The sequence below is a fragment of the Pseudophryne corroboree genome, chromosome 3 (assembly GCF_028390025.1).
Source record: "Pseudophryne corroboree isolate aPseCor3 chromosome 3, aPseCor3.hap2, whole genome shotgun sequence".
NCBI classification, from domain to species: domain Eukaryota; kingdom Metazoa; phylum Chordata; class Amphibia; order Anura; family Myobatrachidae; genus Pseudophryne; species Pseudophryne corroboree.
Genome location: NC_086446.1, coordinates 195,751,509 through 195,774,725, shown reverse-complemented (window position 1 = coordinate 195,774,725; position 23,217 = coordinate 195,751,509). Strand labels below are relative to the sequence as shown.

General features: G+C 43.1%; 1 protein-coding gene across 1 annotated transcript in view; it reads right to left on the bottom strand.

Moving 5' to 3' along the window:
• LOC135057230 (collagen alpha-2(IX) chain-like) overlaps positions 1 to 23,217 on the bottom strand; it is a 151,984-nt gene that overhangs the window by 16,094 nt on the left and 112,673 nt on the right. The window contains exon 12 of the mRNA XM_063963125.1: positions 380 to 561. Coding sequence (XP_063819195.1) covers positions 380 to 561 — 182 coding nt within the window. The remainder of the gene's footprint in view (positions 1 to 379; positions 562 to 23,217) is intronic.

Below are 23,217 nucleotides of genomic sequence, written 5' to 3'. Positions count from 1 at the left end.
TGATCGCAGCAGGAACTTTGTTAGCAGTTGGGCAAAACCATGTGCACTGCAGGGGAGGCAGATATAACATGTGCAGAGAGAGTTAGATTTGGGTGGGTTATTTTGTTTCTGTGCAGGGTAAATACTGGCTGCTTTATTTTTACACTGCAAATTAGATTGCAGATTGAACACACCCCACCCAAATCTAACTCTCTCTGCACATGTTATATCTGACCCCCCTGCAGTGCACATGGTTTTGCCCAACTGCTAAAAAATTTCCTGCTGCGATCAACTCAGAATTACCCCCATAGTATGCACTTGATAAAAAGACCAATATGTTAGGCTATCATTAAGAACTCGCAAACAGTAGAACTGGGTTAAAAATAACAGTAAGTCTTACCAGGCAAACCAGTGTCTCCCTTCACGCCATCTCTGCCATCTCTTCCTGGAAGTCCATTCTGACCTGGGGTACCTGGAATTCCGGGAGACCCTGCACACTTCTCAAGCTCTGCATGACATGCCGCTACAGTAAAAGCGACAAATACCCAGACAGACTGATGGAAGTGCAACATCCTGGCCAATCTGTAAAGAAAATGTCAGTTTACAGCATCTGAAAAATTGGTCAAGCTCAACAATTTTCACAAAAATTAGAAAACATTTTAATGTGCTTAAAATGGATACATATGTTTTACCTTATTATATTATTATATTTTCATTAGTACAATATACTGAAAGATAATCTAAAAAAACTGAGCCTGTATAGAAGAATTATTACATTTCAAATTTAACAAAAATAAGGTATTAAATCAGTTATGTTGTATTTTTAAATTAATACAGAATAATCTAAATATCTAAACTAAAAATACTGTATTGCATTTTTTAATTAATAAAATATATGACATACTGTACCTTTTCAAAATCAATGATGAATGAGCAGTAATGTTGCCATCTTTATATAGTACATAAGGACCATCATGAGCAAGTGGACATGTCACTTCTGCGTTATCACTCCATTGTCCTGGCTACACCCCAATTTTAGTGCCTTGCGAAATATTGACTTTCATTGCAGAATATTAGATATGCATAAAAAGAGCCAATCTATTGGAGTGTTTTTTGGCAGCATGACAATTATTCAAGTGAATGATCAAAGCAACCAACACGATGTAATTATAGGATCTGCAGTATAATTTTTTTCTAGCGATAAATTATTGTATGTCATTGGAAACTTCACACTATTGCTTTTTTGGGGGGAGTACAGTATTTTTGGGGTATGCTGTACCAACATCTCGTGTTCTTTTCATTTTTAATACTTATAACAAGTTCCAAATACAGGAAGAAATTAGTGAAATCATATAAAAAAGGTATCTAAACATCCAGAGTGTGGAAGCTACCTGTGGTAGTAGGCAAGTACCTGCACATTTATTTTTTATAGAAAAATGCATTACCTTATACCACAGGTTCTCAAACTCGGTCCTCAGGAACCCACACAGTGCATGTTTTGCAGGTCTCCTCACAGAATCGCAAGTGAAATAATTAGCTCCACCTGTGGACCTTTTAAAATGTGGCAGTGAGTAATTAATACACCTGTGCACTTGCTGGGTTACCTGCAAAACATGCACTGTGTGGGGTCCTGAGGACCGAGTTTGAGAACCACTGCCTTATACCTAACATATTAAATACTTCATAATTAGCAATGGCATTTGCCTGGTCAACTAATTGAGTGCTGTCATTTATGACATATGGAAAATTAATCTCAAACTAATTCCAAATGCAATGTTAAATATGCCGCCATCAAATTCTACAGTATGTTTCTAGCTAAGGATCCAACAGGGGTGAAAAACCATAATATCCATAAGGTAAAAAAAAAAAGTTCAGACTAGATGGGCTAAATGGTTCTTGTCTCGCCAATCTCCATTTTTTATGTACAACATTTTTTACCCAAAATATCTGTACATACAAATACATGTTCAGCTGCTAATTGTTTAAAATTGTCTCCGTATCCATATACAGTATTTACAGTTACAATATATTCACAATTAAATATTTAAAATGAACAATACACTGTTATATTACAATGCTTAAATGTGTTATTTGAAAACATTTTCTTTCTTTTATTCATTTACATTTTCCATTATAAAGTCTACTTTTTCTTTAGCACATCTTGACATGGAGCACATCTTGACCAATGATCAATGTAAATGTAGGAATTGTACAACATGGTATAATGTATGTAGTCATATGAAGCAGGGAATGAGAGTTACTTTATTGTAAAAATAATTGCTTTTATTGTTAATGAGATAATGTCCAGATTAACTATTTACATGAAATAATTACAAATAGAACATTTTCTCGCTTAATTTCTGAGTACTATTCACCTAGAGTACAACAAATATTTACTTATGTCTTCAAGACCTCTTACAGCTATTGATTTAACACTAAACTCTAGGACTTTTTGTTCAACAAAATCCTCTTCATATTTTCACTTCACCTCTTGCAATGTTTTTCCACTGAAAGTACTGTACAAGCTCTTTTCTATTTTAGTGAAATTAGATAAGTGTACTGTATAATAACAATGCTATCAGTAACTTGTGTCTGTTTGTTTTGAATAATAGTGAGATTGCAAAACTTCGTAGGCGTTTATGATAAATTCCAAAGCAATTATTATTTCTTAACTTGAGAAACTGAAAATAATTACAGGTTACAGGTATTATAACATAGTTACAGATTCTTTATTAAAAATGGGTGTGTAATAATCAAGAATTTGCACACAAAACAACAGTAGAAACGACAATACTAATATTAAAAAATATAGCCTTATTTGTTAAACTAATAATACCAAGTAATAGATTATAAAAAGTGTATGTAAAACATGGCAAATGAAGCCACGGGTAGGGAAACGACAGTAGGACATTTAGTATGGGTGTGGAATATTATAGCTACACTAAAAAGGTCTGCAGTCCATAAGTCTAGCACTAATGGTAGACATGCATTCAGTTGACAGGGTCAAAAGGTCAACAGGATCAAATGGTCAACATGGAATAGCCAGGCAGGAGAAAAGTTCAACAGGGTCAAAAGGTCGATACAAAAAGGTAGCCAATTTTTTTACGTTTTTTGGGGTGTTTTGCCACTTTTCTGCCACAAAGAAGCCCCACTAGTGTGCCACTTCTGCTCACCATGATGTGCCTCGCTCTACTACTGCTGCGCTCTGCTCAGTTTACTATTCCCAAACGTAGTTCATGTGGATGGCAAAGTATGAAAAAGTTTATCAAAACCCCCAGAAAACTTGTGTCAACAGATGTGTGTTGACCATGGTCATGTCCAACTTTTTTACCCTGATGACCTTTTGAGCTGTCTACCTTTTACATGTCGACCATTTGAACATGTAGACCTTTTGACCCTGTCTGCCTAATGCATGTCTACCAGTAGTGGTCGACCTATTGACTCTAGACCTTTTAATGTAGATCTATAGACTGGATACCATTTACTATAAGGGTGCAACTAGTTAGGAAGCCATCTAAGCACTACACATTACACATTCAACATGTCTGTGGATTTCCCTTCTTAGTTTAGTATAACTTTAGGATAACTATATAAATTCTATAAATATAAAATTGAAGATTTTATAAATATATGGGAATAATGGAATTTTAAGGTATTCTTGTCAATCAGCAAGTGGGGCTTTGACTTAAGCAGACTGTCTAAAAAAACAGATTAGAGGACAGCATGTAAGTTGCGAAAGCCTGGCTTATAATGTACTTTAGTTGAGAATTGTTCTTGAGAGACTTATAGTTCATTAGAATAAGAATAACCCTTATCAGTTAGATCACAGGAGTTCAAAACCAATATGTCAATCTTTTAGGGATCAAGATAATTGGGAGCTGTTCCACTTCTGCTAGTCCTCAGATGCACAGAATACTGCACATCAGCGGTGGCCAACCAGTGGCTCTTGAGCCGCGTGAGGCTCTTTCTTTATTTAAATGTGGCTCCCAACACTCTAAATCATGTGACCACAACAAATACAGAAACTGCTACACTCCAGCCAGACACGCAGCAGCACTACAGGGACTGAAAATTGAAGGAGCCAGATACTAGTGGCGAGACACCCACTGGCAAACAGAGAACACATTAGGGACTGCAGCAATGGCACGACTTGGTGGGGGAACTTTAGTGACACATGAGGGTGGGCTAGAGTGACACAAGGCAAAGCTGGCTGGAGTGACACAGAAGGGTCCTGGCAGGAGTGACACATGGAAGAGCTGACTGGAGTGATGAAGGAGGGTGCTGGAAGTAGTGACACATGGGAAAGTTGGCTGGAGTGACATAGGAGAGTGGTAGCAGGAGTGACACATGGGAGAGCTGGCTGGAGTGACATGGGGGGTGCTGGCAAAAGTGACATAGGAGGGTGCTAGCAGGAGTGTCACATGGGGAGCTGGCTGGAGTGACATAGGAGGGTGCTAGCAGGAGTGTCACATGGGGAGCTGGCTGGAGTGACACATGGGAGAACTTAAGTTTATTATGTGAATCTGGCCTTTTCAATTATTTTATGTGAAAGTGGCCTTTTCAATGGATCTGACTTTAATTTTTTTTATTTTATGTCGTTCTGGTTTTTTCAATGTATTTTATACCAGGGGTGTGGTCTAGCAGGCACAAGGCCACATTCCATTTTTGCATGCGGGCCTTCGGCTCGATGTCAGCTCTTTGACGTACCCAACAAGGTTTTTTTGGCTCTTTGTCACTAACTGGTTCGCCGCCCCTGCTGTACATGAACCTACAAAACTGTTCTACAGAAGTATTGTCTGGCTTTCCTAACACTTTGAATGCTAGAGCATGAACTGGTAACTCTTTGACTAATGTAGTTCATCTTTGATTAGCACAGAACCTGTTGTGTACAATCATTTACTGAGAGTTGTAGGGTTCTGTTGCCCTAAAAGAATAGGTGGCAGCAGTAATTATGGATGGGAAAGAACCGGATTGTTAGGTGATACAGTTACTGTAGATTTGTGCCAGGATGAGGTGTTATTGCTTGATTGATTGGTTGATGCAGATCAGCTGATTTTGAGTTGGACGCAAGCAGAAATACAGACAGATCTCTTGGATTTCTGCAAACGGCATACAGTATGTGCCATAGTAAGCAATCTCTGAATGTGAATGCCCTAGATAACATAGGATAACCCAGCATAGGGATGCCGCGGTCACATAACCAACAACAGCATTCCGAAGTAGAGAATCGCGACAGGGGTCAGGTAGGTATGTATAACCCCTCATCCCCTAACACTAACCCACCCTTCTCTCACCTCACTCTAAACTCCCCCCATAGCCTGAACCTAACCCTTCCCACCACATAGCCTAACCATAATGCTTCCCCCTCCACAGCCTAACCCTAACCCTACCCCCGCAGCTTAAACCTACCCCCCTTTCCCAGGCAGCTTACCAATGACTAGACCCGGCTGACCTTGATCGGATTCTGGCATTCAGGATTTCGGTGTTGGAATTTTAATCCATGTCAGGATGCTGGCATTGGCATTCTGACTGGCAGAATGCCGTATGCTGGTATCCTGAATGGATTCCCCTTGACCCTGTGAGCACACGTGAATGGGTGTCTATGGGTGATCGCATTGAACTATTCTGTCTTGTGGAAGTGTCGGCTGACTTCTGTGGAGATGGAATGGCTGTTTCTAAAGCATCTTTGGATCCCAGCACGAAGTTTGTGGAAGTCCAGATACTAATGATGAAGGCTGTGGACAGAAAAACTGACATAGCAAAATGCAAATTAACCCCTTGTGTGCTAATTTGCCAATGTGAATTTATGTGTTTGGCGAGGCTGTTGGCATTCGAGCTTGGAATGGAATTAGATAGAACCTTTGTGTTGCAAAAAGGGATGAGACCATATCTCTACCAAATAAACTAACCATTTTTGCAAATATGTTTCAACATTGTTCCCTTCAGAGACACAATGGGGTATATTTACTAACATTCGTAATTTCCGAAAATAGGTCAAAGTTCAATCACGAATGACATCGAGAGTGTAAAACTGCAACTTTTTGAATTTATTACGATGGATTTACTAAGCTGTCGTATTCGTGTTTTTCTTTTCTTCCGATGTCGATGTCATTCGTTTTTTTTTACCTAATTTTACGGCAGTGATTAGCAAAACACTGCCGTTTTTTTTTACAATCAATCTCGGCCGGATCTGTGTGATCCGTGCTGGGGTTCTTTTTATTTTTTATTTTTAATTAAACAATGTAAAATCCCCCCAAAAAATGCGTGGGGTCCCCCCTCCTAAGCATAACCAGCCTCGGGCTCTTTGAGCCGATCCTGGTTGCAGAAATATGGGGAAAAAAATGACAGGGGTTCCCCCATATTTAAGCAACCAGCATCGGGCTCTGCGCCTGGTCCTGGTCCCAAAAATACGGGGGACAAAAAGAGTAGGGGTCCCCCGTATTTTTAAAACCAGCACCGGGCTCCACTAGCTGGACAGATAATGCCACAGCCGGGGGTCACTTTTATATAGTGCCCTGCGGCCGTGGCATCAAAAATCCAACTAGTCACCCCTGGCCGGGGTACCCTGGGGGAGTGGGGACCCCTTCAATCAAGGGGTCCCCCCCCCCCAGCCACCCAAGGGCCAGGGGTGAAGCCCGAGGCTGTCCCCCCCCATCCAATGGGCTGCGGATGGGAGGGCTGATAGCCTTTGTTGTAAAATAAAAGATATTGTTTTTAGTAGCAGTACTACAAGTCCCAGCAAGCCTCCCCCGCATGCTGGTACTTGGAGAACCACAAGTACCAGCATGCGGCGGAAAAACGGGCCCGCTGGTACCTGTAGTACTACCACTAAAAAAATACCCAAAAAAACACAAGACACACACACCGTGAAAGTATAATTTTATTACATACATACACACATACATACATACTTACCTTATGTTCCCACGCAGGTCGGTCCTCTTCTCCAGTAGAATCCAAGGGGTACCTGTTGAATAAATTCTACTCACGAGATCCAGGGGTCCAGGCTCCTCGGCAAATCCAGGGATAATCCACGTACTTGAATAAAACAAAAAAACGGTTGCCCGACCACGAACTGAAAGGTGACCCATGTTTGCACATGGGTCACCTTCCCACGAATGCCAGAAACCCACTTTGCCTTCTGGCTAAGTGGGTTTCTTCAGCCAATCAGGGAGCGCCACGTTGTAGCACTCTCCTGATCAGCTGTGTGCTGCTGTCCTCACTGACAGGCAGCACGCGGCAGTGTTACAATGTAGCGCCTATGCGCTACATTGTAACCAATGATGGGAACTTTCTGCTCAGCGGTGACGTCACTTTAGGTCAACCGCAGGGCAGAAAGTTCCCATCATTGGTTACAATGTAGCGCATAGGCGCTACATTGTAACACTGCCGTGTGCCGCCTGTCAGTGAGGACAGGAGCACACAGCTGATCAGGAGAGTGCTACAACGTGGCACTCCCTGATTGGCTGAAGAAACCCACTTAGCCAGAAGGCAAAGTGGGTTTCTGGCATTCGTGGGAAGGTGACCCATGTGCAAACATGGGTCACCTTTCAGTTCGTGGTCGGGCAACCGTTTTTTTGTTTTATTCAAGTACGTGGATTATCCCTGGATTTGCCGAGGAGCCTGGACCCCTGGATCTCGTGAGTAGAATTTATTCAACAGGTACCCCTTGGATTCTACTGGAGAAGAGGACCGACCTGCGTGGGAACATAAGGTAAGTATGTATGTATGTGTGTATGTATGTAATAAAATTATACTTTCACGGTGTGTGTGTCTTGTGTTTTTTTGGGTATTTTTTTAGTGGTAGTACTACAGGTACCAGCGGGCCCGTTTTTCCGCCGCATGCTGGTACTTGTGGTTCTCCAAGTACCAGCATGCGGGGGAGGCTTGCTGGGACTTGTAGTACTGCTACTAAAAACAATATCTTTTATTTTACAACAAAGGCTATCAGCCCTCCCATCCGCAGCCCATTGGATGGGGGGGGGACAGCCTCGGGCTTCACCCCTGGCCCTTGGGTGGCTGGGGGGGGGACCCCTTGATTGAAGGGGTTCCCACTCCCCCAGGGTACCCCGGCCAGGGGTGACTAGTTGGATTTTTGATGCCACGGCCGCAGGGCGCTGTATAAAAGTGACCCCCGGCTGTGGCATTATCTGTCCAGCTAGTGGAGCCCGGTGCTGGTTTTAAAAATACGGGGGACCCCTACTCTTTTTTTCCCCCGTATTTTTGGGACCAGGACCAGGCGCAGAGCCCGATGCTGGTTGCTTAAATATGGGGGAACCCCTGTCATTTTTTTCACCATATTTCTGCAACCAGGATCGGCTCAAAGAGCCCGAGGCTGGTTATGCTTAGGAGGGGGGACCCCACGCAATTTTTTTTGAAAAAATAAGCACTTTCCCACCCCTTCCCACTGATATACATGCACGGATCTCATGGATCCGTGCATGCCTATCCAATCACGAATAAAAAAAAAAGGTCTGGTTTTTTTTAGCACTTTTTTACGAGTTGTAATTTTTCACGGCAGTGTTTGTTCTTTTTTGGCTTTGCACTTCTTAGTAAATGACCGAGATTCATACTTAAACAGCCGCGTTTTGACCGATGGTGTATTCATTCGTAATTTTTTACCTGAACTTGCAAAAAATTACGAATGCCCTCATTACTGCCGTGATTAGTGTTTAGTAAATTACCGAGATTAACCGAGATGACACTTTGAAGAAAAAACGGCATCTCGGTCAAAATCGGGAGCTTAGTAAATATACCCCAATGATGGGAAAGGTCTTCCTATTATCATGGACTTAATGCAATAATAAAAGAGAACAATAGATATAGTGGAAATAGATTGATGTTTAAATGGAGTATCATTGGAAGAAAGTCAAATCTGGCATATAACGTTCGATAGCATAGGATTCTCATACTTTAGCCAAAGCTGGGAATCCAAGTTGACACTGTGGGCCTGATTCTGATTTGAAAGTAAGGCAGAAAAAGCAGATACATTACACATGCAACAAAACAATTTGCAATGCAAGGGGAGCAAATGCATTTATATTTTTTCTGTGCAGGGTAAATATAGCCTGCTTTTGCATGGAGCCCACAAATGTTAAGACAGCTTTATTTTAATTTAAACTTCAGTTTGGACACACCTTACCCAAATCTACATTTCTCTGCACATGTTACAACTGCCCCACATGCAGTGCAAAATGATTTTAACCAGTTGCTTGCTTTTTTAGTTTGTTCCACATCTGAATAAAACTGTATCAATTGTTGTAAAATAATAAATATTATGCTATAAAAAAGTTGCATATCTTCTATATTAGGTAACTAATAATGTCCATAGTTTTTAGATATTTAACACATTTGGATCAGGTTAAACAGAAGTGCTTTAATGTTGGGTTGGTTTAGGGGTATTAATTGAATGTGGGGCTAAGTTTGTATTGAGTGATCGCTATGGTAGATGTATTAAGCTTGGAGAAATGAAAAGTGGTAGGTTATAATGCACCAGCCAATCAGCTATTAACTGTCATTTTTCAAACCCAGCCTGTAGCTTGAAAGTCAGTGTCTAATTGGTTGGTGCATTATCACCTTCCACTTTATCACTTTAATACATATTCCCCACTATTTCTTAAATGTACTGTAAGTACCAATTGTTTCATTTTTGTGAAAAAACAGGATTTGGTTTTAATTAAAGTGAATACTCATAAATTAATGTCAGGGGTGGTTACAGGGATTGAGGCCTAATTAGTAAACTAGGAGCCTCTATGAATTTTATAGAGAACCTTAGGTGCATTGAGTATTGTATATCACTCACTAGAATACTCTGAGTATATACAGTAGGTCAATAGAATATTCTTTATTTGAATAGTTTTCAGACTTTGCTTTTAAATGGTGAATTTAATTATAAATGACATCTATCATTTCCAACATTTCATTGGCTATATAAAACCACACTCACATCAGACAAATCATGTTCACACATTTTTCACTCTTGTATTTGCCACTGGTGAAAAAAAGTTGCCAGTCTCACACTGGCAAAACTATGGGCCGAATGTAATGACACCCAAGTTAACCGGTGCGGATTCCCAGACGAATTGGGACATTTAAAACAAAAACAGCAATCATTTACAAGGCAGAACCATGCCTTGTAAATGATTGGTACTTTAAAGAAAAGTCTGAGTTTGGCAGGGAACCTGCACCCCTGGCCAGCCCTATATGCTAGAAAATATTCAGGGTGGGACAGGGGCATTCTAGAGACTTAAGTGAATTCAACCAAGCTCTTTCAAAGGCTTCCTTTAGTATTTTGCTACTTGCTCTTGGAATTTTATCTAACATCTGGCATAATATCATGCTGGATATGTAGCAGTGATGGTGAATAATTTCCATTTGTACTCTACAGTACTCTACAGTACTTATCTGACAGCAGAGAGAGCATTGGCAATCCATTTTCTGAAGTATGCAGAAACCTGTTTCATTTGTTGCATGTAAAACAATCTTATTTTTTAATTTGTCAGGCAAGGTCCCCTCAATCTTATATATTGGATTTCTGCCTCATTCTAATGCAACAACAAAGATCATTATCCATTATCACTTAAATCGATGTAATTTTTAACAAAGTTTGAAAGATTTGTGTCAGTCCGTTTAATAAAATAGTTGAGAAAGTAAAATGTTTTGTTATTTATTCTCACAGATATATGTTCTTCCAGTAATATGGTTCCTAGAGATCTGACAGACAAGTGTAACCTACACACGTTGCTGAAACACCTCTTAATGATCCAGGAATTTTTTTAGCTTTGAGATGTGTAGCATTCTAGAAATCTACTGGTGTTAGTTTCTTATACAGCCACAACTACTCTTCCCAACTGTCATTCCATGAAGGAATCAAGTATATTGAGAACAAGGAGCTGGATAACATTGTCTATATCCTCTGGTGAGCATCACTGATACCCATTACCAGGCTTGTGTTGGACACTGTTGAATATTATGAACAGAAGGTGGTGTAACTAAAAATATATTTGTATTTTTTTCTTCTATTTTTCCTTCATGCAGGATTTCTAGAAGGGGGTTTCCAAATGCATGTCCACAATGTCCCTCTCTGCGGAAGATATGAGCAGGAGTCTGTGGGGGCCGGTAGAAGAACCTAGTAATGACCGTAGACATTAATGTAAACATTGGTCTTTTTATATACTGGAAACTGTATGGAATACAGTATTAATATGTAACACTATAGATGGTCTATAGCAGTGGTATCCAACCTTAATACTTTCGGAAAATAAAACCTCTGAAGGAGCTACCCTCTCCCCCCAATGCGCGTGCATTCCTGTAAAAGTGGGTGTGGCCTCACAAAATGGGTGTGGCCTCACAACTACAAGTAATGCCCCCCGCGTAGTGCCAGATACACAAATAATGCGCCTCAGCAGTGCCAGATACACAAATAATACCCCCCAAGCAGTGCCAGATACAATGCCCCCACCAGTGCCAGATACAATTCCTCCCACAGTGCCATTTAAAATGCCCCCCCCGCAGCGCCAGATAAAATGCCCCCCTACTGCAGTGTCAGATACAGTGCCCCATACAGTGCTAACCCTTGCTGGCTTCTTCTACTGCCGCCGGTGCTGCTCCTCCTGTATGACGGACAGAAGGGGTGGAGAGCGCAGTGAGCGCCTCTCCTGTGAAGTCCGGAGAGCGGCTGCGGTGAGGGGGTACAGAGTCTCCGGCGGCGATGGGCATTTAAAATATGGTGCCGGTAAGTGAGCCAATCAAAACTCGTGGTCCGGCAGCCAATCAGGTGCCGCCACTGCTGGTTCACGAGCTCCGATTGGCTGACGCCCGGCACCATATTAAAAATGAAGGGAGGAGGAGTGCCAGTGACTGCCCAAGCCTGTGCGCTCTGTGAGCTACCGAAAATACTACGGCGACCTACCGGTAGCTCGCGAGCTACGGGTTGGAGATCACTGGTCTATAGTATAGGCTGTATCAAACATTTAAATAATAAAAATAAGTGGTCAGAAAAAGGGTATAGTTTCCATATTAAATAATAGAACCTGTACTGCACTTTCAAAGCACACGTTCTCCCATCTCATGTTAAGGCTCCTGTCGCTTCTTCCTGGTAGCTACTCTCTGGTCCAGTGAACTGATTGAGGACTCAGATTCACACACAGCAAACTTGGTAGAAGAAACTGCTACCACTGGGAATGTGCAGCAGCTCTGCTCTGTTGCTTAAACTGCATGATGTGGCTGCAGCTCTAGAAATCATATTATATAGTATTGCTATTTTCCTCATAATTTGAGCCATTTACCATGAGGAGGGGGGTTTCTGGGCAACCGGAACACCCCCCCCCCCCCTGCGTTTGCCTATGTACATGGGGCAATTTCTATGTACTGAATTCAAATGATACCAGTGAGGGATATCTCACAGTAGTTTCTGAGTCCAGGGATACCAAGTAGTGCCTGGATATGTGACCCCACAAAAAAGCATGTTTCTTTTCTTATGTTACATAAAAACTGTTCTGTCCTGACATTCAGTTAAAGCATTGTATATCAGAAAATTAGTATCACTGTTAAATTTCACAGACTTGAGTGTAGTTTATTGAGATAGATTATAAAGTTTGATGCTATTGATGAATGGATTAGAAAATTGCATAAGGGCTTTTTATTGTGGTAAGAAGATAACTGCATTCAGCGGCTGATATTAGTCATCATATAACAGCATTTTTCCATCTTGTCAGATAATAATCTGATTTTGATCAGAATATATTGGGCAACTGTGTTTGTTACCACAGTCATTGTGATACGGCACCAGTTGCTGGATATTTCTGGTGATAACTAGTGATGAGCGGGTTCGGTTTCTCGGAAACCGAACCCCCCCGAACTTCACGCTTTTAACACGGGTCCGAGGCAGACTCGGATCCTCCCGCCTTGCTCGGTTAACCCGAGCGCGCCCGAATGTCATGATCACGCTGTCGGATTCTCGCGAGGCTCGGATTCTATCGCGAGACTCGGATTCTATATAAGGAGCCGCGCGTCGCCGCCATTTTCACACGTGCATTGAGATTGATAGGGAGAGGACGTGGCTGGCGTCCTCTCCGTTTATAGAGAAGAGAGTAGAGAGTTAGAGACACTATTTACTAATTTTGGGGAGCATATTAGGACTGGAGTACTACTACTTGCTGATAGTGTGACCAGTGACCATTGACCACCAGTTTAATTAATCCGTTCTCTGCCTGAAAAAAAACGATACACAGTGTGACACAGTCACATACCATATCTGTGCTCAGCCTCAGTGTGCTGCATCATCATATGTAATACTGTATATCTGACTGTGCTGAGTGCTCACTGCTCACACAGCTTAATTGTGGGGGAGACTGGGGAGCAGTTAGAGCAGGAGTACATAAATAATATATTTTAAGTACAGTGCACACTTTTGCTGCCAGAGTGCCACACTGCCAGTGTGACTGACCAGTGACCACACTGACCACCAGTATATTGTTATTGTCTGCTTAGGATGGAGTACTACTTGCTGATAGTGTGACCAGTGACCAGTGACCATTGACCACCAGTTTAATTAATCCGTTCTCTGCCTGAAAAAAAATGATACACAGTGTGACACAGTCACATACCATATCTGTGCTCAGCCCAGTGTGCTGCATCATATGTAATACTGTATATCATTATCTGACTGTGCTGAGTGCTCACTGCTCACACAGCTTAATTGTGGGGGAGACTGGGGAGCAGTTATAGCAGGAGTACATATTTTAAGTACAGTGCACACTTTTGCTGCCAGAGTGCAACTGCCAGTGTGACTGACCAGTGACCACTGACCACCAGTATATTGTGATTGTCTGCTGACCACCAGTATATTGTGATTGTCTGCCTGAAAAAGTTAAACACTCGTCGTGTGGTGTTTTTATAAACGCATTCTGCAGACAGTGTCCAGCAGGTCCGTCATTACATAATATATACCTGTCCGGCTGCAGTACTACTGTGATATATATATATTTTAATTTTATCTCATTATCATCCAGTCTATATTAGCAGCAGACACAGTACGGTAGTCCACGGCTGTAGCTACCTCTGTGTCGGCAGTCGCTCGTCCATCCATAATTGTATACCACCTACCCGTGTTTTTTTTTTCCCTCTATCTTCTTGATACTAGTAGCTTACTTTAGGAGTCTGCAGTGCTGACAGACAGTGTCCAGCAGGTCCGTCATTACATAATATATACCTGTCCGGCTGCAGTACTAGTGTGATATATATATATATATTTTAATTTTATCTCATTATCATCCAGTCTATATTAGCAGCAGACACAGCACGGTAGTCCACGGCTGTAGCTACCTCTGTGTCGGCAGTCGCTCGTCCATCCATAATTGTATACCACCTACCCGTGGTTTTTTTTCTTCTATCTTCTTGATACTAGTAGCTTACTTTAGGAGTCTGCAGTGCTGACAGACAGTGTCCAGCAGGTCCGTCATTACATAATATATACCTGTCCGGCTGCAGTACTAGTGTGATATATATATATATATTAATTTTATCTCATTATCATCCAGTCTATATTAGCAGCAGACACAGTACGGTAGTCCACGGCTGTAGCTACCTCTGTGTCGGCAGTCGCTCGTCCATCCATAATTGTATACCACCTACCTGTGGTTTTTTTTTTTCTATCTTCTTGATACTAGTAGCTTACTTTAGGAGTCTGCAGTGCTGACAGACAGTGTCCAGCAGGTCCGTCATTACATAATATATACCTGTCCGGCTGCAGTACTAGTGTGATATATATATATATATTTTAATTTTATCTCATTATCATCCAGTCTATATTAGCAGCAGACACAGTACGGTAGTCCACGGCTGTAGCTACCTCTGTGTCGGCAGTCGCTCGTCCATCCATAATTGTATACCACCTACCCGTGGTTTTTTTTTTTCTATCTTCTTGATACTAGTAGCTTACTTTAGGAGTCTGCAGTGCTGACAGACAGTGTCCAGCAGGTCCGTCATTACATAATATATACCTGTCCGGCTGCAGTACTAGTGTGATATATATATATATTTTAATTTTATCTTATTATCATCCAGTCTATATTAGCAGCAGACACAGTACGGTAGTCCACGGCTGTAGCTACCTCTGTGTCGGCAGTCGCTCGTCCATCCATAATTGTATACCACCTACCCGTGTTTTTTTTTTCCCTCTATCTTCTTGATACTAGTAGCTTACTTTAGGAGTCTGCAGTGCTGACAGACAGTGTCCAGCAGGTCCGTCATTACATAAAATATACCTGTCCGGCTGCAGTACTAGTGTGATATATATATATATATATATATTAATTTTATCTCATTATCATCCAGTCTATATTAGCAGCAGACACAGTACGGTAGTCCACGGCTGTAGCTACCTCTGTGTCGGCAGTCGCTCGTCCATCCATAATTGTATACCACCTACCCGTGGTTTTTTTTTCTCTATCTTCTTGATACTAGTAGCTTACTTTAGGAGTCTGCAGTGCTGACAGACAGTGTCCAGCAGGTCCGTCATTACATAATATATACCTGTCCGGCTGCAGTACTAGTGTGATATATATATATATTTTAATTTTATCTCATTATCATCCAGTCTATATTAGCAGCAGACACAGTACGGTAGTCCACGGCTGTAGCTACCTCTGTGTCGGCAGTCGCTCGTCATCCATAAGTATACTAGTATCCATCCATCTCCATTGTTTACCTGAGGTGCCTTTTAGTTGTGCCTATTAAAATATGGAGAACAAAAATGTTGAGGTTACAAAAATAGGGAAAGATCAAGATCCACTTCCACCTCGTGCTGAAGCTGCTGCCACTAGTCATGGCGAGACGATGAAATTCCATCAACGTCATCTGCCAAGGCCGATGCCCAATGTCATAGTACAGAGCATGTAAAATCCAAAACACCAAATATCAGTAAAAAAAGGACTCAAAAATCTAAAATAAAATTGTCGGAGGAGAAGCGTAAACTTGCCAATATGCCATTTACCACACGGAGTGGCAAGGAACGGCTGAGGCCCTGGCCTATGTTCATGGCTAGTGGTTCAGCTTCACATGAGGATGGAACCACTCAGCCTCTCGCTAGAAAAATAAAAAGACTCAAGCTGGCAAAAGCACCGCAAAGAACTGTGCGTTCTTCGAAATCCCAAATCCACAAGGAGAGTCCAATTGTGTCGGTTGCGATGCCTGACCTTCCCAACACTGGACGTGAAGAGCATGCGCCTTCCACCATTTGCACGCCCCCTGCAAGTGCTGTAAGGGGCACCCGCAGTCCAGTTCCTGATAGTCAGATTGAAGATGTCAGTGTTGAAGTACACCAGGATGAGGAGGATATGGGTGTTGCTGGCGCTGGGGAGGAAATTGACAAGGAGGATTCTGATGGTGAGGTGGTTTGTTTAAGTCAGGCACCCGGGGAGACACCTGTTGTCCGTGGGAGGAATATGGCCATTGACATGCCTGGTGAAAATACCAAAAAAATCAGCTCTTCGGTGTGGAAGTATTTCAACAGAAATGCGGACAACATTTGTCAAGCCGTGTGTTGCCTTTGTCAAGCTGTAATAAGTAGGGGTAAGGACGTTAACCACCTCGGAACATCCTCCCTTATACGTCACCTGCTGCGCATTCATAATAAGTCAGTGACAAGTTCAAAAACTTTGGGCGACAGCGGAAGCAGTCCACTGACCAGTAAATCCCTTCCTCTTGTAACCAAGCTCACGCAAACCACCTCACCAACTCCCTCAGTGTCAATTTCCTCCTTCCCCAGGAATGCCAATAGTCCTGCAGGCCATGTCACTGGCAATTCTGACGAGTCCTCTCCTGCCTGGGATTCCTCCGATGCATCCTTGCATGTAACGCCTACTGCTGCTGGCGCTGCTGTTGTTGCTGCTGGGAGTCGATGGTCATCCCAGAGGGGAAGTCGTAAGACCACTTTTACTACTTCCACCAAGCAATTGACTGTCCAACAGTCCTTTGCGAGGAAGATGAAATATCACAGCAGTCATCCTGCTGCAAAGCGGATAACTGAGGCCTTGGCATCCTGGGTGGTGAGAAACGTGGTTCCGGTATCCATCATTACTGCAGAGCCAACTAGAGACTTGTTGGAGGTACTGTGTCCCCGGTACCAAATACCATCTAGGTTCCATTTCTCTAGGCAGGCGATACCAAAAATGTACACAGACCTCAGAAAAAGAGTCATCAGTGTCCTAAAAAATGCAGCTGTACCCAATGTCCACTTAACCACGGACATGTGGACAAGTGGAGCAGGGCAGGGTCAGGACTATATGACCGTGACAGCCCACTGGGTAGATGTATGGACTCCAGCCGCAAGAACAGCAGCGGCGGCACCAGTAGCAGCATCTCGCAAACGCCAACTCTTTCCTAGGCAGGCTACGCTTTGTATCACCGGTTTCCAGAATACGCACACAGCTGAAAACCTCTTACGGCAACTGAGGAAGATCATTGCGGAATGGCTTACCCCAATTGGACTCTCCTGTGGATTTGTGGCATCGGACAACGCCAGCAATATTGTGTGTGCATTAAATCTGGGCAAATTCCAGCACGTCCCATGTTTTGCACATACCTTGAATTTGGTGGTGCAGAATTATTTAAAAAACGAGAGGGGCGTGCAAGAGATGCTGTCGGTGGCCAGAAGAATTGCGGGACACTTTCGGCATACAGGCACCACGTACAGAAGACTGGAGCAACACCAAAAACGCCTGAACCTGCCCTGCCATCATCTGAAACAAGAAGTGGTAACGAGGTGGAATTCAACCCTCTATATGCTTCAGAGGTTGGAGGAGCAGCAAAAGGCCATTCAAGCCTATACAACTGAGCACGATAAAGGAGGTGGAATGCACCTGTCTCAAGCGCAGTGGAGAATGATTTCAACGTTGTGCAAGGTTCTGCAACCTTTTGAACTTGCCACACGTGAAGTCAGTTCAGACACTGCCAGCCTGAGTCAGGTCATTCCCCTCATCAGGCTTTTGCAGAAGAAGCTGGAGACATTGAAGGAGGAGCTAACACAGAGCGATTCCGCTAGGCATGTGGGACTTGTGGATGGAGCCCTTAATTCGCTTAACAAGGATTCACGGGTGGTCAATCTGTTGAAAACAGAGCACTACATTTTGGCCACCGTGCTCGATCCTAGATTTAAAACCTACCTTGGATCTCTCTTTCCGGCAGAGACAAGTCTGCTGGGGTTCAAAGACCTGCTGGTGAGAAAATTGTCAAGTCAAGCGGAACGCGACCTGTCAACATCTCCTCCTTCACATTCTCCCGCAACTGGGGGTGCGAGGAAAATGCTCAGAATTCCGAGCCCACCCGCTGGCGGTGATGCAGGGTAGTCTGGAGCGACTGCTGATGCTGACATCTGGTCCGGACTGAAGGACCTGCCAACGATTACGGACATGTCGTCTACTGGCACTGCATATGATTCTCTCCCCATTGAAAGAATGGTGGAGGATTATATGAGTGACCGCATCCAAGTAGGCACGTCAGACAGTCCGTACTTATACTGGCAGGAAAAAGAGGTAATTTGGAGGCCCTTGCACAAACTGGCTTTATTCTACCTAAGTTGCACTCCCACAAGTGTGTACTCCGAAAGAGTGTTTAGTGCCGCCGCTCACCTTGTCAGCAATCGGCGTACGAGGTTACTTCCAGAAAATGTGGAGAAGATGATGTTCATTAAAATGAATTATAATCAATTCCTCCGTGGAGACATTGACCAGCAGCAATTGCCTCCACAAAGTACACAGGGAGCTGAGATGGTGGATTCCAGTGGGGACGAATTGATAATCTGTGAGGAGGGGGATGTACACGGTGATATATCGGAGGATGATGATGAGGTGGACATCTTGCCTCTGTAGAGCCAGTTTGTGCAAGGAGAGATTAATTGCTTCTTTTTTGGTGGGGGTCCAAACCAACCCGTCATTTCAGTCACAGTCGTGTGGCAGACCCTGTCACTGAAATGATGGGTTGGTTAAAGTGTGCATGTCCTGTTTATACAACATAAGGGTGGGTGGGAGGGCCCAAGGACAATTCCATCTTGCACCTCTTTTTTCTTTAATTTTTCTTTGCGTCATGTGCTGTTTGGGGAGTATTTTTTTGAAGGGCCATCCTGCGTGACACTGCAGTGCCACTCCTAGATGGGCCAGGTGTTTGTGTCGGCCACTAGGGTCGCTTAGCTTACTCACACAGCTACCTCATTGCGCCTCTTTTTTTCTTTGCGTCATGTGCTGTTTGGGGAGTGTTTTTTGGAAGGGCCATCCTGCGTGACACTGCAGTGCCACTCCTAGATGGGCCAGGTGTTTGTGTCGGCCACTTGGGTCGTTGAGCTTAGTCACACAGCTACCTCATTGCGCCTCTTTTTTTCTTTGCGTCATGTGCTGTTTGGGGAGTGTTTTTTGGAAGGGCCATCCTGCGTGACACTGCAGTGCCACTCCTAGATGGGCCAGGTGTTTGTGTCGGCCACTTGGGTCGTTGAGCTTAGTCACACAGCTACCTCATTGCGCCTCTTTTTTTCTTTGCATCATGTGCTGTTTGGGGAGTGTTTTTTATAAGGGCCATCCTGCGTGACACTGCAGTGCCACTCCTAGATGGGCCAGGTGTTTGTGTCGGCCACTTGGGTCGCTTAGCTTAGTCATCCAGCGACCTCGGTGCAAATTTTAGTACTAAAAATAATATTGTGAGGTGTGAGGTGTTCAGAATAGACTGAAAATGAGTGGAAATTATGGTTTTTGAGGTTAATAATACTTTGGGATCAAAATGACCCCCAAATTCTATGATTTAAGCTGTTTTTTAGGGTTTTTTGAAAAAAACACCCGAATCCAAAACACACCCGAATCCGACAAAAAAAATTCGGTGAGGTTTTGCCAAAACGCGTTCGAACCCAAAACACGGCCGCGGAACCGAACCCAAAACCAAAACACAAAACCCAAAAAATTTCAAGTGCACATCCCTAGTGATAACACAATGCATGTAGAGATCTCATTTACCCACTGTGTAATAACACAAGAGCCATACAGTACCATTATGTGCTTAATACAGTGTTTTATTAAAGCAAGAAACTCTATAAGTTTATTAAATAACTCTTCTAGCTCAAGACATTGTTTCATTCACTATTAATAGCAGATAATTTAAGGAGTAAAATAAGTGTAATTAACAAACTAGGTAATTCATTTATATTTTAGTTATTTATCTTAAAAAATGTCCATGCTATCAAAAAATGTTCTCCTAATCTGTGATAATCCATAAAAAAAATTACCAATAAGAATTATATTTGTGCAGAATAATGAAAGGAGAAAATGCAATTAACAAGACTTTACTAAATTTAAATTAGAATTTCCCTATAGGTTGGTTTACTGTAAATGTACAGAGCATATCATTTTACAATGATTTTTTAATTAAGTTTAATAACATGGATGAAGTGTCTTTTGTAGAGATGTGCACCGGACATTTCTCGGGTTTTGTGTTTTGGTTTTGGATTCAGTTCCGCGGCCGTGTTTTGGATTCGGACGCGTTTTGGCAAAACTTCCCTGAAATTTTTTTGTCGGATTCGGGTGTGTTTTGGATTCGGGTGTTTTTTTTTTTCAAAAAACCCTCAAAAACAGCTTAAATCATAGAATTTAGGGGTCATTTTGATCCCATAGTATTATTAACCTCAATAACCATAATTTCCACTCATTTCCAGTCTATTCTAAACACCTCACACCTCACAATATTAATTTTAGTCCTAAAATTTTCACAGAGGTCGCTGGATGACTAAGCTAAGCGACCCAAGTGGCCGGCGCAAACACCTGGCCCATCTAGGAGTGGCACTGCAGTGTCAGACAGGATGGCACTTTAAAAAATTAGCCACAAACATCACATGATGCAGAGATAAATAAAAAAAGAGGTGCAAGATGGAATTCCTTGGGCCCTCTCACCCACCCTTGTATAAACAAGACATGCACACTTTAATAAACCCATCATTTCAGTGACAGGGTCTGCCACAGGACTGTGGCTGAAATGACTGGTTGGTTTGGGCCCCCACCAAAAAAGAAGCAATCAATCTCTCCTTGCACAAACTGGCTCTACAGAGGCAAGATGTCCACCTCCTCCTCCTCATCGTCCGATTCCTCACCCCTTTCACTGTGTACATCCCCCTCCTCACAGATTATTCATTTGTCCCCACTGGAATCCACCATCTCAGGTCCCTGTTTACTTTCTGGAGGCAATTGCTGGTGAATGTCTCCACGGAGGAATTGATTATAATTAGAGATGTGCACCGGAAATTTTTCGGGTTTTGTGTTTTGGTTTTGGATTCAGTTCCGCGGCCGTGTTTTGGATTTGGACGCGTTTTGGCAAAATCTCCCTGAAAATTTTTTGTCGGATTCGGGTGGGTTTTGTATTCGGGTGTTTTTAAAAAAAAACCCTCAAAAACAGCTTAAATCATAGAATTTGGGGGTCATTTTGATCCCATAGTATTATTAACCTCAATAACCATAATTTCCATTCATTTCCAGTCTATACTAAACACCTCACAATATTAATTTTAGTCCTAAAATTTGCACCGAGGTCGCTGGATGACTAAGCTAAGCGACCCAAGTGGCCAACACAAACACCTGGCCCATCTAGGAGTGGCACTGCAGTGTCAGACAGGATGGCACTTCTAAAAATAGTCCCCAAACAGCACATGATGCAAAGAAAAAAAAAAGAGGTGTACCAAGGTCGCTGTGTGACTAAGCTAAGCGACTCAAGTGGCCGACACAAACACCTGGCCCATCTAGGAGTGGCACAGCAGTGTCAGACAGGATGGCAGATTTAAAAAATAGTCCCCAAACAGCACATGATGTAAAGAAAAAAAGAGGTGCAATGAGGTTGCTGTATGACTAAGCTAAGCGACCCAAGTGGCCGACACAAACACCAGGCCCATCTAGGAGTGGCACTGCAGTGTCAGACAGGATGGCACTTCAAAAAATAGTTCCAAAACAGCACATGATGCAAAGAAAAAAAAAGAGGTGCACCAAGGTCGCTGGATGGCTAAGCTAAGCGACCCAAGTGGCCGACACAAACACCTGGCCCATTTAGGAGTGGCACTGCAGTGTCAGACAGGATGGCAGATTTAAAAAATAGTCCCCAAACAGCACATGATGCAAAGAAAAAAAAGAGGTGCAATGAGGTAGCTGTGTGACTAAGCTAAGCGACCCAAGTGGCCAACACAAACACCTGGCCCATCTAGGAGTGGCACTGCAGTGTCAGACAGGATGGCACTTCAAAAAATAGTTCCCAAACAGCACATGATGCAAAGAAAAAAAGAGGTGCACCAAGGTCGCTGGATGGCTAAGCTAAGCGACCTAAGTGGCCGACACAAACACCTGGCCCATCTAGGAGTGGCACTGCAGTGTCAGACAGGATGGCACTTCAAAAAATAGTTCCCAAACAGCACATGATGCAAAGAAAAAAAGAGGTGCACCAAGGTCGCTGGATGGCTAAGCTAAGCGACCCAAGTGGCAGACACAAACACCTGGCCCACCTAGGAGTGGCACTGCAGTTTCAGACAGGATGGCACTTCAAAAAATAGTTCCCAAACAGCACATGATGCAAAGAAAAAAAAGAGGTGCACCAAGGTCGCTGGATGGCTAAGCTAAGCGACCCAAGTGGCAGACACAAACACCTGGCCCATCTAGGAGTGGCACTGCAGTTTCAGACAGGATGGCACTTCAAAAAATAGTTCCCAAACAGCACATGATGCAAAGAAAAAAAAAGAGGTGCACCAAGGTTGCTGTGTGACTAAGCTAAGTGATGCAAGTGGCCAACACAAACACCTGGCCCATCTTGGAGTGCCACTGCAGTGTCAGACAGGATGGCAGATTTAAAAAATAGTCCCCAAACAGCACATGATGCAAAGAAAAAAAGAGGTGCACCAAGGTCGCTGTGTGACTAAGCTAAGCGACTCAAGTGGCCGACACAAACACCTGGCCCATCTAGGAGTGGCACAGCAGTGTCAGACAGGATGGCACTTCAAAAAATAGTCCCCAAGCAGCACATGATGCAAAGAAAAAAAGAGGTGCAATGAGGTAGCTGTGTGGCTAAGCTAAGCGACCCAAGTGGCTGACACAAACACCTGGCCCATCTAGGAGTGGCACTGCAGTTTTCTAATGAGAGGATGAGTGCTTCCATCCTCATGTGAATCTGAACCACTAGCCATGAACATAGGCCAGGGCCTCAGCCTTTCCTTGCCACGCCGTGTCGTAA